The following is a 17,594-nucleotide window of genomic DNA, read 5'->3' on the forward strand; positions in this document are numbered from 1 at the left end:
GCATGAAACAAAATTTCTCTGTAAATAGTAATAGACTCTATCACATCACCTACATTAAAAAGATACGGAGGAAAAAAAACTGTATTCACAAGAATCTGTTATGAAATTATTCCAAGCCATCAGGGCAAAAACAGAGCTGTCTATCAAGGTGTCCCCTGAAAGGCTGGATTTCAGGGCATGTAAATGTGTCCTTTTTAACTTAGGATGAAAACCTTGATGGGGCACGACATACCCATACTTGTGTGCAGGGGCAAAACTAGACCCTAAGTTCAGGGGGGGGGGGGGGGCTAACACTCTTAGACAGGGCTGGCCCTAGCACTGGTTGCACACATTGCAACAGTCTTTTTTGGTGCCCCCTACGCAATTTCCTCCTCCTCCATGAATTACCTCACTACCACTCACCAATAATGCACCTCATCTCTCTATAGCACCTTTCTTTCTTATAGCGCTACTCATAGTTTACTCACACTCAGTTCTTTCATCTGCATAGTACATGTTTTTGTAGCAAGCACATTAACCCTCTGCGCTGTGTGGGTGGCAGGAGTGCCCATGTGAGTGCAAATTAAGCCATGTGACAGTGAGAGAGTAGGATAAGAGGAGTGAGTGAGGTGACCATATGAATTTAGGTGAGGATGTAAGTGCAGAGTGGGACAAATTAATGTATGGTTAGTGAGAGGCTTATTGAAGTGAGATTGCAGAGTGAGAATTGAGGGGGACAGGTGAGTGAAGTGTCACATGAGTGCAGGGTGAGTAGTGTGCTTGTACAACTGCAGGGTGAGGTACAGGGTGAGCAGCGCAAGTGCATTGCGTGTGCAGAGTGATCACTGAGTGCAGTGTGGGCGGGTGACTGGTGTGGGTGCATGGGGAACTGTGTGATCGTTGTGAGTGCAGGGTGAGCATGAAAGTTAAGGGCGAAAATGAGTGTGTTGTCTGAATGTAGGGTGCATTCCCAGACACTTAAAGTATGTCAGCATGTTATTGACGGCGGCGTAGGAATACAAGTTAAACTATTTCTATTATGGCATTAAGCAGGGATCGAGGGTGGAGGAAATAAATAACATGCTGATCCTTCAACAAACTTCCAATTTTATGATTAGGGTCGCCAGCTTCTTATTTTGATGTCATGGGCGGTACAAAAATAAGAAGTCACCTAAAACTGTATTTTCAGCACTTATCTGTGCATACTTCGATCAGCAAATATAAATAGAAAGCAAATTAAATTGGGTTCTAGGACTGCCTGAAAGATCCATGACTGAAAGGGAACAGAGACAGTAAAGTCACATTGCAAATGAATACGTACTTCTTTATTTATAAGCCCGTATTTAGTGTCAAGACAAGCAATTTGCAGGGTGTATATACAACACATAGCTGGCATTTTTCTTTTGGAATGAAGCCCTTCTAGCCCTGTAAGTGTTGCTGCCTGCCTGTATAATTCTAAAAGAAATAACATTTTCCAGCTTGCCTGCTGTGCTCTTCTAAATGCAGCCCAAGTGCAACATTCCACACAATTGCCTGGGAGGCCTATGTAATAGTTGAACTCCAGTACGGAAATATTTTAGAGAAAGTTAAATATTCCCCAAATATTTACAAACAGGTTTGAAATAGTGTAATTTAGCTTCTCTGTGCAGGCCCAAGGACAGCTGCCCTACAGGTACTTCTGAAGACAAAAGACTAGGAATATCTCATAACCCCCCAAAAGTACTTCAGCCCTCACAGTAAGCCATAAAAAAGCACTATATAATTGTGAGTGCAATACAGTTTAGGAAGCCAATACATACTTTACTGCCTGTATAATTCTAAAATAAACCTTTTCTCCTTTCTGGGAAAAGCGAACCCTCCCTGGACCGGGTTACATTCCAGTGGGAAGCATGGAGTATCCTCTGCTAAAACCGAAACGTTATTTTTAGGTTTTAGCAGAGGAGACCCCTTGCCTCCCACCGCAGCTGGGAGCATTTCAGCTGTAGGAATTAACCCTGTGAAATTCCAGAAGGCTGGGCATGTCGATTTCCCCTCCCTCCATTTCAGCCAAACATCAGCCCAACATCCATAACATCCACCCCCCTTGAAGAAGCCCTCTTACCTGTGCAGATTTCAGCAGTCCTTCACAGCGAGGCGACGGTAGAAAAACATTCACAGGAAACTAGGAAGGAAACGCAGCAAAAGTGGAATACAGGAGCTTTGTGCCCGCAAACTTCACGGCACTTCCTGCAATCTCAGCTGCTGTCCCTCTCATTGGTGGAACGTCACTGCTGACGCTCCTACGTGCTTTCTCCAATCAAAAATCCCCATTTGAAATGGGTGATAACTTGCGACGTGGAGCAGAGAAAAAATAAGACAACAAAGGTAAGATTTTAGGGTGGAGAGCCCGTTGGCCCCTCGGTTGTACTTCACTAGATGCCATCTCCCTGACACGGGTCTCTTTGGGTTTTGCTGCCCTGTATATCAATGTAACGCAGCCAATGAAAAGTCACATAACACATATGTACACGGGCTGCATTTTGTTAAGCATTCTGATTGAGCCTCCGCTCGTGTTTCACGACTCTGGGAAGTTGGCACGCCCGTTAGTAGCGAAACGCACTGAAGCTGCACCCTCAGCTCAAGTGCAGCAGTGTAATAATGCTTAGTTTGGCACGAGGCGATCTCTTCCGGTGCAGGGCAAGAAGGGGCACAACGGGTCTGGAGAACTTAAGTGACTAGCGAATGTGAGGAGGGACGGATCTTTATTTTAACCAATGAACGTGTTTGCAGCACCGGCACGGTCTCTTGATCCCGCCTCTTACTACGCGAATCAGCGTAAAACAACCTATCTCATTTGCTTTCGTAAATTGAAGTTTGTTAGAGTTGGCAGCTACATCAAGGGACTTGGAAGTTTGAAATCTGTAGATGCGAGGTAAGGCCCACGTTTGAGAACGTCGCTCCTGTTTTTGGTAGGAGGTGTATTGTACTTGTTTAGTATTAATACCAGGGGGTACGGGTGTTTGAGATCATAGAGGTGCTGTTGAGTTGCAGCGCAAAGGAGACGGAGCAGCGCGATCTGCGTCTGGAACTTTAACTCCGGTGCTGGCTCAACCTCTCGGGATTCTGACCAAACACTTAATCCCCTCGTGCCTTAAAAAATAAAAATGAACGTTATCTTGTGTAATGTGATGTCAACTGGTGCTCATGTAAAACGTTCTAATACTGTCGTATATATATATAAAATATAATGGTTGCCAGGCATAAATTTGCTCAAAGGAAGCAACAGGAAGGGGAGTCTGTCGAGGACTATGTTGCATGCTTAAGAGTTTTAGCTGTAGAGTGCGAATATGAGGAAATGACTGATATTTACATAAGGGACCAAATAGTGTTTTATTGCTACACGAGGAAGGTGCAGGAGAGATTATTGGCTTGCAAAAGGCCAAGTTTGCAAGAAGTCATTGATATCGCTAGGGGTATCGAAAGATCCTTAATTTCTACAAAAGAATTGTCATCTACGGGAAATAATGCTAATGTATTTTACTTGCAGGAGAAGAAAAAAGGGGATGGTAAGACAAACGAAAGAAGTATGAGTGAAAGAAAGGTGGGAGGTAAGCAGTTATGCTGTTTTAGATGTGGTTCTAGTGAACACTTGGCTGACTTTAAAAATTGTCCAGCTGTAGGTAAAAAATGTATAAAGTGCAAGAGGTATGGACATTATTCTACCTTATGTAAAACAAAAAGGATGAGCAATAGTACAAGCATAAACACAGTTGGAAATTTTGACGAAGAAATGTGCGCTATTATTATGTTGTACATAGAAATGGAGGATGGGAAAATAAAAGGTCCCATTAGTGATGTAAAAATTGGGGAGGTTGAGTTAAAGTTCACTGCTGATTCTGGTGCCCCAATAACTACAATTTCTGATACCCTATTTGAAGAGAGGTGGAAAGGTGTGCAGTTGACTGAATCTGATATGAATCCAAAAGCCTTTGGAGAGAAGGATATAAATATGTTGGGATATTTCATTGACACCGTAACATTTAAAGGGAGAGTGATTGAGACAAAGGTCTACGTAGCAGAAAAAGGGAGAATACTGGTAGGTTGGAGAGATTTGGCCCAGCTGGGGGTGGTATTAGTTCCGGGAGCAAAAGACCCTGTGATTCTAAGAGAGGAATGGATGAACAGCATTTGTGTAGGGAGAGAAGAAAGTACATTGGGTGAAATTTTGGAAAAACATAAAGATGTATTTAAAAATGTTATTGGATGTGTAAAAGGATTCAGTCATGACATCAAGCTTAAAGAAGGTGCTATTCCATGTAAGCACAAGGTAAGATCTGTGCCTTTGTCAGTGAAAAATGAATTAAGAGAAGTGCTTGAAAAATTAAAGAGGGAAGGTGTGATTGAAGAGGCGGAAGAATCCGAATGGATTTCTGCCATAGTTATATCAAAGAAGAAGGTGACAGGGGAAATTAGGTTGTGTGTCGACCTGAGGTCGCTTAATAGAAATATTGTAATTAATTGTCATCCCTTGCCAAAAATTAAGGACATTCTTCAGTCAACATCTGGATCAAAGTATTTTTCTCTTATAGACTTAAGGTCAGCGTACCATCAAGTGTGCTTGTCTGAAAAATCAAAACAACTAACAACTTTCAGTACACCATTTGGAGCATTTAGGTTTGTGAGACTTCCTTTTGGTCTAGCATCATCTTCAGGAGTTTTCCAGAAACTCATGGATGTATTGTTTGGGAAAATGAAAGGGGTGGAAGCCTTTCAGGATGACATATTACTGCACTCCAACATGGAAAGCGAGCACATACAGTTGATTGATACAGTTCTGAGTGTATTGGAAAGTAGAGGCATGACAGTTGCTAAGGACAAATGCAAATTCATGGCAAAGGAAATTGAATATTTAGGACATGTTCTGACTGCTGAGGGTATTTTGCCAAAAGATGATTTGATCCATGCAATAAGGGAGGCCCCTGAACCAAAAAATAAAGAGACCCTCAAGTCATTCCTTGGCCTCAGTGAGTATTACGCAAAGTTTATCAGTAAATATGCAGAAAAAGTTGAGCCACTTAGGAGACTGTTAAAGAAAAATGTGAAATATGAATGGGGAATGGAACAAGATGATGCATTCAAAACTGTCAAAAGGGAAATAGCTAAGGCGCCAGCATTAAAACCATATGATCCGCAGCTAGAAAACATCGTAACTGTGGATGCTAGCAATGAGGGAATAGGTGCTGTGTTCTGCCAAAGGAAAGGTAATGAAGAAAACACAATTGCATTTATTTCCAGGAAGTTAAATGACACTGAGTTTCATTACAGTACAATTGAACGTGAGACTCTGGCCTGTGTGTGGGCTGTACACAAACTCAAAGATTATTTGTGGGGCAAAAGTTTCACGCTTGTAACGGACCACAAACCCCTTGTGTACATGATGGACGGCAGTGGGCGTGGCAATGGCAATGCCAGTTCAAGGCTTATCAGACTCATGTCAAAGCTTCAGGAGTATAATTTCAGAATGGAACACATAAAAGGAGGAAAGAACAGTAGGGCGGATTGTCTGTCCCGGTTACCGGTAAAGGAAAACAATGATGAGGTACTGGAAGACAACGAATGTGTGGTGGCACACATTGACGCGACCGTAATGTGTGAAGGATCACTAAAAGATGAGGAATGGGAAGAATGTACAAAGAGAGACAATGTCCTGGCCAAAGTAAAGGAGTATGTACAATCCAATTGTCCACATGTGAGGAATTTACCAAAGGAGCTAAAAAATTACCAACAAGTGAGCGATGAATTGACTATGGAAAATGGTTTCCTGAAAAGAGGTGAAATGTTCGTGCCGCCACTAGGCCTCAGGCAAAAGATAATCCAGATGGCTCATAGAGGGCATCCTGGCACCACTGCCACTAGAAATGTTCTGAGAATGTACTATTGGTGGCCAGGTGTGGACAGCGAAGTTAGAAATACTGTAGATAATTGTGAGCAATGTTTGAAGTCAGACAAACATTGGAGAATGGAGAAAAATGAGCTGCAAATCGTGCAAATCCCTGATGGACCTTGGGCCAAGGTTGCAATAGATTTTGCCGGACCTTTCAATCTACTACTAGACGAATGTAAATATCTAATAGTTTTGACGGACTACTATACTAAGTGGGTGTGTTACAAGTTTGTGAGGATGATTACTACTGAAATAGTCATAACATTTCTGGAGAAAATCTTTGAGAGAGAAGGGCAACCAAAAACTATAGTGTCTGATAATGGATCACAACTTGTATCGCGTTCAATGGTAGATTTCTTGGAAAAGCGTGGTATAGTGCAGGAGAAAACACCCCTGTATAGTCCTAAAAGCAATGGTCAAGTTGAGAGGATCAACAGATTCTTTAAAGAAGGAATCCAGATGGCTATTGCGAATGACATGGATGTAAAGGATTTTATCAAAGTAAAAATAAATGCATATAACAATACTCCTAAGGAAGCAACAGGGTTTACACCATTTTTCCTGATGAGAGGAAGAGTATGCAACGGCGTCATTACGCCGAAAATAGGTGAATGGAAAGCAGCAGCTGTAGAAGCAAGACAAGTATGTGAAAAAGAACTCAATGTAAGAGAGAACATACTGTGTAAACAATTGAAGAATAAGGCTTATGCTGACAATGTCAATCGTGCTAAAGATAAAGTCATAGTACCTGGGGATTGGGTGCTAGTGAGGAAGCCTGGTCTGGTTGCTAAGGGAGAATCTAAGCTTAGCAGGCCTTTGAGAGTCGACAGAGCAACTGGAGGAGCTGTGCTAGTTGAAGGTGAGGGATGGCGCAGTAAAGATGATGTGGTAAAACTGAAACAAGGTCAAGAACAGATCATAATGAAAAATGCAGGAACGGAGGAAGGAGGTCTAAATGACAGTATTCTAGAATGGGATGACACGTGTGGTAACCTAGATGGGTCACACACCAGAGTCAGTCAAGGAGCGTCTGATGTTTCAGACGCAGGTTTTGATGGATTCTCTTCCAGTCCCGTGGACACTACTTCAGTGCGGAATGGAACTAGGGGAGACAACTGTGAGGAAAGCAATGAGTGTAATGCAACAAGCATGGGAGATAATGAGGGCAACGTAACTGGAAGACATCTTTCTAGAACGGGCAGAGTGGTCAAATTGCCCGCCAAGTTTAAAGACTATATTATGGAATAGTTTTCTGTTTATTGTTTATGAAGGAAGGGAGATGTCGTACATGTTAGTATGTTTTCCATGTTTATAATGCAGCGTCACACCACATCACCATGGTAACACATTCTGTATATAGGTGACGTCACTTGTACACGGTGACAGATGACAGCTGAGACCTGTTAACGCTAGTTGTTATCCCGCTACCGCGGGTCCTTGTTGATAATAAACATAATCTTGAATACATCTTTCTCCATGCTTTATTGGTGTATGCTACAAATACCTCCGGGTATAGTTCGCGCTGTTCAAAACTGCAACTAAACAAAAGAAGAGGTGCTATGGTTATTGTGGCTAAGGTTGGAGATAATGTGGTGGAGAGAGAAGTGGCAAAAGAGGACTAGAAGCATTTGAAAGTTCCTTTGATGATGATGTTACTGAGGTTCCCCTTGCAGGTGGGAGTGTAGGTGCTTATAGTAAGGGCTGGGGCACTCGGTGCTAATGCTGCCTGGCTTGAGAAGGATGGAGAGTGCACTATGGCAAGAGGGGAGAAGGAAATGTTGGAAGCAAGTGTGTTTGGGGAAGGTGATGGGAAGAAGGGCATGGGTCATCAGTGCAAAGCGAAGTACCAAAAAACGAGTCTAGGACTTGACGCTGTAATTGTGGAATGGGGTAAGGGACAGAGGCTAGTAACAGAGCTAGGGCGCATAGACATAGTGGACGAACCAGGATGGATGGACAGTTTGACTTACAAAGAAGTGGAATGAGTTTGCTAGGGCTATGCCAAGTAGAGAGTAGGGTAGGGCTGTGATAAGGGTTTGGTACAAAAGGGGGTGGTGATGGACGGAGCATCTGATCCAATCAAACACTCACACCCAGTCAACAAATCTGGGTTTAATCCATCACCGTTCAGACTGATTTGCACATGGCCATGTCTGAACTGGGGGTGGCAGAGTGGGCACAGGCAGTTTTTTAAAGGGGGCCTTGAATTGGGTCTGTATCGGGCTCTGTTTTGTGCCTTGGCACAGGCGATTCGTTTTTTTTCCGGACTGCAGTGACAGCAGGGGAAGGGAAATCCTTTAAAGAGAGTAATTTTCTCTCTGGAATTTCATTCCCGTTTTGAAATTCAGGAGTAGCAACATCGTCGTGGTGGCAGAGTGGGCTAAAGATCGGTGATGGATTAAACCCAGATCTGTTGACTGGGTGTGAGTGTTTGATTGGTTCACTTTGCCACTGGAATCAAGCAAGCCTGGCTGAAGATGGCTGTAATGCCAGAAACCAGTCCTAGGAAGCTTGTTTCCGGTCCAGGGAAGGCATGGCTTGGCAGTTCAGGCAGGACTGTTCCCATGAGGCACAGGGTCAGACTGATTTGCATATGGCCATGTCTGAACTGGGGTGACAGAGTGGGCTAAAGAACGGTGATGGATTAAACCCAGATCTGTTGACAGGGTGTGAGTGTTTGATTGGTTCAGATGCTCCGTCCATCACCACCCCCTTTTGTACCGCTTTCGCCATAAGTTGGCAGGGTATGCTCAGACGTGAGTCCCTTGCTCACTTTGCCACTGGATTCAAGCAAGCCTGGCTGAAGTCGGCTGTAATGCCAGAAACTGGTCCTAGGAAGCTTGTTTCCGGTCCAGGGAAGGCATGGCTTGGCAGTTCGGGCTGGACTGTTCCCATGAGGCACAGGGTCAGACTGATTTGCATATGGCCATGTCTGAACTGGGGTGGCAGAGTGGGCTAAAGAACAGTGATGGATTAAACCCCGATCTATTGACTGGGTGCGAGTGTTTGATTGGTTCAGATGCTCCGTCCATCACCACCCCCTTTTGTACCGCTGTGATAAGGGTTTGGGTAGAACTCACGGATTAGGGCAGTGGTGGCACGGATGTGTTAAATTAGAATCATTTGTATATTATATACTCCACTCTTCTTAAAGGCAGTCCAAGCATGCTACGGAAGATCTTCTGGTGGATCCCCACCGAGACCAGGAGGACCGTCACCCAGGCCCTCGTCACCAGCCGCCTGGACTACGGCAACGCCCTCTACGCCGGTACCACCGCCAAGCTCCAGAAGAGACTCCAGCGGATCCAGAACGCCTCAGCCAGACTCATCCTCGACATCCCACGAACCAGTCACATCTCCGGACATCTCAGAGACCTGCACTGGCTCCCCGTCAGCAAAAGAATCACCTTCCGCCTCCTCACCCACGCACACAAAGCCCTACACGACCAAGGCCCGAGCTACCTCAACAGCCGAGTCAACTTCTACGCTCCCAGACGCCACCTTCGATCAGCCAACCACGCCCTCGCCGCCGTCCCCCGCATCCGAAGAGCAACTACAGGAGGAAGGTCCTTCTCCTACCTGGCCGCCAAGACCTGGAACTCCCTCCCGACCGACCTGCGCCTGACCCAAGACCACCTCTCCTTCAGGAGGAAGCTGAAGACCTGGCTGTTCGAGCAGTAGCGGCACCCCCCCCCCCCAGCGCCTTGAGACCCTACGGGTAGGTAGCGCGCTTTACAAGTGTCATTGATTGATTGATTGATTGAAGTCAAATTCTTTATTTGTCAAATAAGGAGACCATAAAAACACTTGATATCTGACACAAATCCATAGTGTAACAAAAATATAAATACACATTTACATTCATTTAAGAACAATCCAAAGTGTGATTATATCAGTGCGATTTAAGTCTCTGAATTCATCGTATAACCATATTAACAAAACACAAACATAGTTTGCAATTAAGAAAGGAGAACAAAAACCTCAAGAAGGGTCTAACGTGTGCTCCTAACTGATACTGAAAATAAAGGCGGAGACAGGGCTTTAAGTGGGCCGAGTCTCATCGGGTCTGAGCACAGGCAGTTTTTTAAAGGGGGCCTTGAAATGGGTCTGTATCGGGCTCTGTTTTGTGCCTTGGCACAGGCGGTCAATTTTTTTCCGGACTGCAGTGACAGCAGGGGAAGGGAAATCCTTTAAAGAGAGTCATTTTCTCTCTTTAATTCCATTCCCGTTTTGAAACTCGGAGTAGCAACATCGTCGTGGTGTCACCAGGGCTTTAAGTGGAAGCTTTTTCATTTTAATTCTATTGAATTTTTTATTTTTATTTTGAGGGTGATTTATATAGCGCTAGCTAGACCCGGAGGTATCAGAGCACTTTACATGAGCATCAGATCATAGTTACAGGTTACATCGTTACAAAGGTTACACAGTTATTAGAGCATGGCAACATAGTTACTTGTAAGGTCGAGATAAACAATAAGCACAGATACGTAAGGGGAAAAGCAAGCAAGGGGAAAGATTCAAGGGAGGGGGAAGGAGCTGGGGAAGTAAAGTAGACAGGTAATGAAGGCGGGAAAGAGGAGGGGAGGGTGAAGGACACCACGTGGAGAGTTGCTGCTAATTTATCATATGCAGCTAACAACATTGACAAAGCCAATAGTCCTGACTTGTACGTGTGATAATACTTTTTGTATCATATATCTAGATGCAATGACAGAAACAGAAAAATACAAGACGGGCGGCACACTATGCTAAGTGCAGAATTTTTGCCTACATGTTTTGAAGGCATGCCCTTAATTACCTTGGCCACGCCCCTTTTAGAGACCCCCTAGTTTTTTCATTGTACTTAAAGCCCTGGGTGGGGCCACCTCAACCTAACGCTGTGAGAAGTTGGCCTGGTATGTGATGTCCACTATTCTAGTGGGCACCCTGTATCAGTCCAAACAACCCTTATGGTGATGGTTGTAAAGTCAACCTTATAGACCAGCTATCCTAGTGGTAGCATGGACAAAGCAGTCTCAGGCTAACACTTCAGAGAGCATGTGAAGCCAATTGTTTTACCAACAATAATCCCTTGAATACCAAATGAAAGGACACCACACCAGGTATATATCAAATATATATGTATTTATTTCTAACACAACCCCTCTGCACTCTTTATGAGGTCAGAGTTCGAGATACAGCACAAGTTACTCAATAAGCATACTATAAGTTGCACAAATACAATTCTGCCCTAGGGGCCTCACGAACCATATACTAAGTAAGGGGTATAAGAGCCACTTCAGAAAAGGTGAGTAGGCCTAGGGCCTTGGAAATCATTGAGGCTACACTGAATAACCAAAGGTTAGGAAGCAGGAGTCCCACAGGATGCGTGTGCAGTGTCTAAACACACACGCGGGTTCTCATGGACTTTCAATGGGAACGTAAAGTTTACAAAGTAGTTGATTTTGGACACTTCCGGGTGGACTACGGGAAAACCCAGTTAAAGTAGGACACTTGGATAGTTATTACCCACGGGAGCACCAGAGTACTCGAGTTACCTCACCCAGGGAAGCAGGGTGCATAGGTGTTCTTTCGTGTCGGGTTTTGTCGTCGAATCCTTTGGAGAGCTGCAAGAAGATGCTGCAGGCGACCAGGAGGAAGATGTCCGGGTGCATCTAAGGGTGGATCGAGGAAGTGAAGAACCTGAAAGCAGAGGAGACAGAGTCTGGGTCACTAGCCAGTGACCAGGAAGGAACCAGGCGATGTCGAGATGCAATCAGGTGAAGAAGTGAAGCTTGTCTCTGCAGCCACGTGGACCAGGAGGCGTCGACGACGACCAGGAGCTGGATACGGACGGTCCCACGAAGGATCTCGCTGTTGGCGATGTCGGCTTCCGACTTGGAGTCAACAAGCCTTGGCAAAGGCAACCAACGCAGGAAGGGAAGATCGGCTTCTAGTTCAGATCAGAAAGGTCTGTGGAGCTTCCCCTTTACAGGAAAGCAGGAGCAAGCAGGCAAGCAGGGTTGATTCAATAGGGTGTCTTCAGGAGGGCCACTAGCCAACGGGCTAGCAACCGCGAAAACGCGTCGAGGAGAAATGCAGGCACAGGCCCCGCGCGGCACTCGTGGAGTGTGGAGGGCTGAGCTTCGGTGCACTTACTGCTCGGGGTTTGGGCTTCTCAGGTCCCAATGCACAACTTCGAGGACGCCTCAGAAGCTGCACAGTTAGCAAAAAGCAGGTACTGCAGGTTGTCCGGTCTCTCGTGTCCGCCACGGGTCTCAGCTTTGCCGTGGATGTGGGTCGGAGTCAGAGAAGGCTGGAAGTCCAGAGGCTGCGTCGCTAAGTCTTCGGGTTCCAGCGGGAGCATCGACAAAGCAAACCGGCAAGTCACTGATGGTGCCTATTTGCACAGGGTGGTCACTCCTTGACCACAAGGGAGATTCTTCAGTCTTCTAGTTGCAGTAGAATGTCGAAGGTCCAGAGTTTCGTTTCAGAGTTTCAGTTCAGGATAATCTAAAGTCTCTAGACTCAGCTCCTAGCTTTATACTAATCTAAGGGGCTGGATTACCGGCTAGGTCCCTCCTATGGGTGGAACCTGGGAAGGGGGTGGTTCGCGCCAGAGCTGGGGCTGGAGTGCCCCGGCAACTGGTTTGAACCGGGCTATGCATGGAGCACCTTGTGTGCCCCAGGCAGTGTCTCATTTCTTTCAACCCACCCTGCCCCAATACACTATAGCCTGTCTGGGGAGGTGCTAGCACCTCCCAAGGCAGGAAACCTATTGTCCAGGCCTCCCCTGCCGGAGTTTCGTCCAGCAGCAGGAGGTCAGACTCGTGTCTGTGGCAGCAGCATCCATTTTGTGATGCTGAGGCTCAGTTTAACTTTAACCGGGTAAAGCTACAACTACATGTCTTCTCCCTCTAGAAGGGTGGAATGTAAATAAATGTAAATGTAGTATACTTGTAAAGCGCACAGCTGCCCCAGCAACGGGGCGTCCCGGCGCTGTATAACTCTGGGGAACCCGTCCTGGCTTTCCCTGTGGGATGGTCCCTGCTGGGAGTCCCCAAGGTGGAGCCAGGCATCCCCGGAATTGGTGGGGCCGTTGTGGAGATTAGGCAAGCTAATGCCCAGAGTTGCCGAGTGGAACCCCTGATTAGAGTAAGCACCGAAGCGAGAATTATCGAGTCCGCTGACCCAGGTCCAAGACCCTGCCGCGTCGGGAATTGAACCCTGGTCCCGGGCTGACATCTGCTCTCAGGCCTGCTGCCTCTAACCAGTGAGCCACACTACTCCACTGGCTGGCGGGTGGGGTAGTATTCCAAAGCGTATGACACCTTACACGACATGTTTTGATAAAGCCAAACCAAAGTTAGCATTAACCGCGAGGATTATAATGCACTTAAGAGTATATGGTATGGCTATATCATAGAACAGCTATAGGGACATGGTTCAGAAAGCTGCAGACAGGCTCAGCTCATGCTAGAGCACCATCTCACATAAAACCAAGCACTCTGCCTCCACGATTGTTAAGGCCTGCCATAGGAGTGACTTATAGGTATATCTGTGTCTATATGTAATGGTAGGTATAGGGATACTATACCTAAGCAAGGGGTTATTACACGACCTTGCCCCAGCTGAGTGATCAGCCAGTTGTGTCAGTTTGGATGGCCAGCCAGGGGTGGCATAATACATGCTGCAGCCCCTGGTAGGCCTTGGATGCACCTATGCCCTGGGTACCTATGGTACACTATACAGGGGCTCACAAGGTGACCCAATACCCAATTGGATATGTACCTAAAGTACATGGTATGAATTTAGAGAGAGAACAGCTGGGCTGTGGGTCAGATTAGCAGGCCCACAGCCACACTAAAGTCGAAACACCAGTGTATCAGAGCAAAAAGTGGGGGTGACGATAGGAAGCAAACCCTACTCCCCTACAAACGCCGTCCAACATAGGGAGGGTCGGTGCAGGAAAGTTGGCCACCTGTGGATTTTCTGGCCTGAACGGCTGCTTTCAGTAAGGCACATGCAAATAATGAAGTTTCATCTGCGTTTAAAAACTAAGTGGAGCAGAGCTACTCTACACAGTCGAAAACCTAGCTTGCGTAACAAAGGTTGGACTAAGTGCTTGCGTGCTAGACTACAATTTGCAAACTACAAAGTGCAGAAGTCCAAGTCTTTGACACAGAAGTTTCTGCTTAAAGCATTGTTTTTTGATTTCTATAGAATTTGACATTTACCAGCCTTTTTTTGTAATTGTGTAAAAAATGTCTTCATTTTTATCCAACTCCGACATCTACAGTGGTGGGGAGGTCATAGTAGCAGATAACATAGGACTTCTGAAGCAGGCTGGCAATCAGTGGTGTACTAATTGTAAAGGCAGCCCAGTTGAATAGTAGATTGGATTGAGCAGTGGCCTCCCACATGCCGTCGCTTGTGAAAGATATTGTATACAACAATGGGCTTTTGCAGCCTGCCCTTTGCTTACCATTCACTGACTTCATTGTCACTCTTTATTTTCTGCCTTCTCATTGGCCAGTGTGTGCCAGTTTCACTCCCTCTTCTTTCTACTACATCATGAGCCAAGTAAAGATTGATTCTGCTTGATTGCTGTACTTCTGCAGATCGAGCTGTGATAAAGGTACTATTTTTTAGGTCGAGCCTAGCAGCAGCGCGCATGCGCTGCTCTATCTGCGAGGCATGCAGTAGTCCAGTATGGTGTTGAAGCCTCTCCTTCTCTCTGCCCATACTTTTAGATCGAGCATCAGTGCACATGCGCTGTCTGCAAAACCTGTGGTAATCACTTGTACTGAGTGTAATCCCGCCTGGCGCTTGCCATTTGTTCAGTGGTGCGTCACTTTTGTTTCCATTTTCCTTATTGGCCGGTGCTCCTGTTACATTACTTCACTTTTTAGGCCAGGAGCACTGGCCAATTACAGTTTCATTACAGTGTAGGTCTTTAATGTATTTTTTGGGGGACAACTTATTCATTACCATGGGGCCGCTTCACTCGCAGTACACAAGCACCATGCTTTCTTTCAGCATGGCACCCGCTTTAATGCATTCTTTTTCCTTGCACGCTCATTATCACTGCTTCTTGCTTCAACGCCCCCCGCCACGGAGCGCACATATGCCGTGGGCAAGAGCTGTAACCCACAGCCGCAACTTTTTTCTTTTAAACTGGCACAGCCTTTATTTAACAAGCCTGCTTAAAGGCAGATTTAATTGCCATGGGAACATGGAGAACCAAGACTTATCGAGGATTTTGGCTAATCCTGCTGGTGTTCCAGTCGGTTACAACACCGGCACAGCAGACAGCATGTCTTAAGAAGGACAGCCCTGACTGGAACTTTCGGCTCTCTCAGCCATTTGATGCTCGCCACGGAGGGTTTGACTGCAGCCATCCAGCGTCACGCTGCACGCTTTTGTTTTGTCAGGCTTGCATTCCTGCGGCGGCCGAGATGACTCAGTGTGATGTGTTTTTTTGCTATAAAGAAGAGGATTGCCGTTGTGGTGTTTTGCTTGCCTGTTTTTCTTATAGTTTGAATTTAGTGTAATTTTAATGAAATTTTGTACAGCCCTTAAAGCTTGTACATTTTTCTACCGGTGAAAATTCTGTGGGCATAACCATGCGATTGTTGTTTATTCAGTGGAAATCACATAAAGCAGGCACTGGTATTGTGTAAGCAGAGCCTATCTCGAGGAAGGCAGTGCCTGTGGTGGCCCACGCTGTAGCTCAGCTGCTGGATCCTAGGGTGGCAGCCTTGGCACTTGTTCACGTTTGCAACTGTCCTTATTTGCATACAAGACTTCATCACTTCACATTCTGTTTCTTTGGCGCGAGGCTTATCGAAAGCTGTGTCCTGTTTGGACATGTTAGAATGCCTTGGCTGATGTTCACGCATGGAGGTGCAGGAAGAAAGTTCAACGGCGTGTCTCGGGGTGGCGAGAGGGCTGAAGTGGGTGATCCAGCGCAGACCCAATAAATTGGACAGGGACAAACACTCATTTATTTATTTTCTTTGGCCCGTACACATACACCCAAGTCGCTGTGGCTCTGGTGTCAAGTTTACACATTTTTTACCACTTCATATTCAATATTAACATTTTTCGACTATAAACCTTCTTGTTCAAATTTTCGTCTTCTTGGTCGATGGACCAATTAGTTGAAAAATTGAAGGCAACAGTTAATCAATAATCAGACAAAAATAATCACAGACTCATTGTTTTTAATTTGTTAAATGTATCTAACTCAAATGCATTAGTCATTAAATTTACCTCATGAGAGAAAATGCACTCTAAAGTCATCAACAAATCAATCTCAAAATAACATTAAGTTGCATGAGGGGATAGATGAAGAGACATCAGAAGTGCATAAATCAAATCTTGATATGAGAAAGATAGATGAAGAGACAATAGAACATGGATTAAGTATCAAATATACCAACCCAAAGAACAAGAATGAAAAAAACCACCACCCAGGCCTAGGTAGCGGTGGAGGACCCCCAGACAAAGATTCAGGGATTAAAGACTCTAAGATCAGGATAAAGATAGGACTGGAACAGCTAGGCCTCTCTGCAACCCGACAATCGGCAACGCACCCTTCTCTCCTCATGCCTAATGCAGCAGCTTCGTCTGCCGTCCTCGCTTACAACCCGCCCCTAAATCACCTATTCTTTATACCCTTACCAATACAGATTTCATCACACTAAAGTTGCTAAAACACCCCGTCTAGCTAGATGATAGGTCAAAAGGGGGGGGCGGATGATCATCCTACCATTATGTCATGCTTTCCTTGACTACCCCATTGTCGAACTTTTAGTTCCAACATATTCAGCATGCATTCCTATTCTCTCATGAGGTGAATGTATCAAATCAAGAACACTTTTATTACAGTTAACATTTTGTGGGTTTTCACACGGAGCCTCTGGAGTTGGCTGCACGTCAAACATCATGTCCTTCACCGTGCCATGCTCTTTCAGTTTGTTCAGCATCTTGGGCCACTCCACTACGTGGTTTGTGCGCGCTGCAAGTTTCACTCATCACAGTTCAACTAACGACCCAAAATGGAGAACCGTCCATTTACTAAAAGAACGGAAAGCAGTCATTTAATAATAATGTGATAATGGAATCTTCACTGTTTACCACCCACCTTAACTCTAGTCCATGTTAACAGTTACCCTAGCATAGCATAAGCAGAAATGTTTTATAACAAAACAACGCACATCATGCTTTTTCACTACATATATTTGCAATATGCCATGCAATACATTCATTCTGTTACAGCAAACAAATGATGGATGGGATGCTGACAATGCAAACATTCTCCCCAGTCAAAAGATCTGGATTAAATCCATAGTTCTTTTGCCCGCTACGCCACCCCAGATTGGACCCAGCCATATGCAAATCAGTCTTGACCTTGTGCCCCATGGGAACAGTCCAGACCAAACTGCCAGGCCAGGTCCTCCCTGGACCGGAAACAAGCAACCTAGTACACGTTTCAGGATGTGTCACCCTTCATCAGCCAGGCTAGTTTGAATCCAGTGGCACAGTGAGCAAGGAGCCCACGTCTGGGCATACCCATCCCACTTTGGACGAAAAGTGTTATAGCAAATAAATGATGGATGGAATGCTGAAAATGCAAACATTCTACCCCAGTCAAAAGATCTGGGTTAAATCCATTGTTCTTTTGCCCACTACACCACCCCAGTTTGGA

At 45.4% G+C, this 17,594-nt stretch overlaps 2 protein-coding genes across 4 annotated transcripts in view; one reads left to right on the plus strand and one right to left on the minus strand.

The window, feature by feature from the left end:
- DUSP23 (dual specificity phosphatase 23) overlaps window positions 1-2,230 on the minus strand; it is a 38,029-nt gene extending 35,799 nt beyond the window's left edge. The window contains exon 1 of the mRNA XM_078669196.1: window positions 2,081-2,230. The gene's annotated coding sequence lies outside the window, so the exon portion shown is untranslated. The remainder of the gene's footprint in view (window positions 1-2,080) is intronic.
- A 3-nt stretch (window positions 2,231-2,233) lies between these two features.
- Window positions 2,234-17,594, plus strand: part of POLR1H (RNA polymerase I subunit H) — a 326,787-nt gene continuing 311,426 nt past the window's right edge. Inside the window, exons 1-2 of one of the 3 annotated variants that reach the window (XM_078669197.1) lie at window positions 2,563-2,890; window positions 3,506-3,566. In XM_078669197.1, coding sequence (XP_078525323.1) covers window positions 3,545-3,566 — 22 coding nt within the window. In that variant the 5' untranslated portion in view covers window positions 2,563-2,890; window positions 3,506-3,544. Of the gene's footprint in view, window positions 2,344-2,562; window positions 2,891-3,505; window positions 3,567-17,594 lie in introns of those variants that run through there. The other 2 variants (XM_078669200.1, XM_078669198.1) reach the window with 2 other exon arrangements.

This window comes from Lissotriton helveticus, chromosome 12 (genome assembly GCF_964261635.1).
Source record: "Lissotriton helveticus chromosome 12, aLisHel1.1, whole genome shotgun sequence".
Lineage (NCBI taxonomy): Eukaryota > Metazoa > Chordata > Amphibia > Caudata > Salamandridae > Lissotriton > Lissotriton helveticus.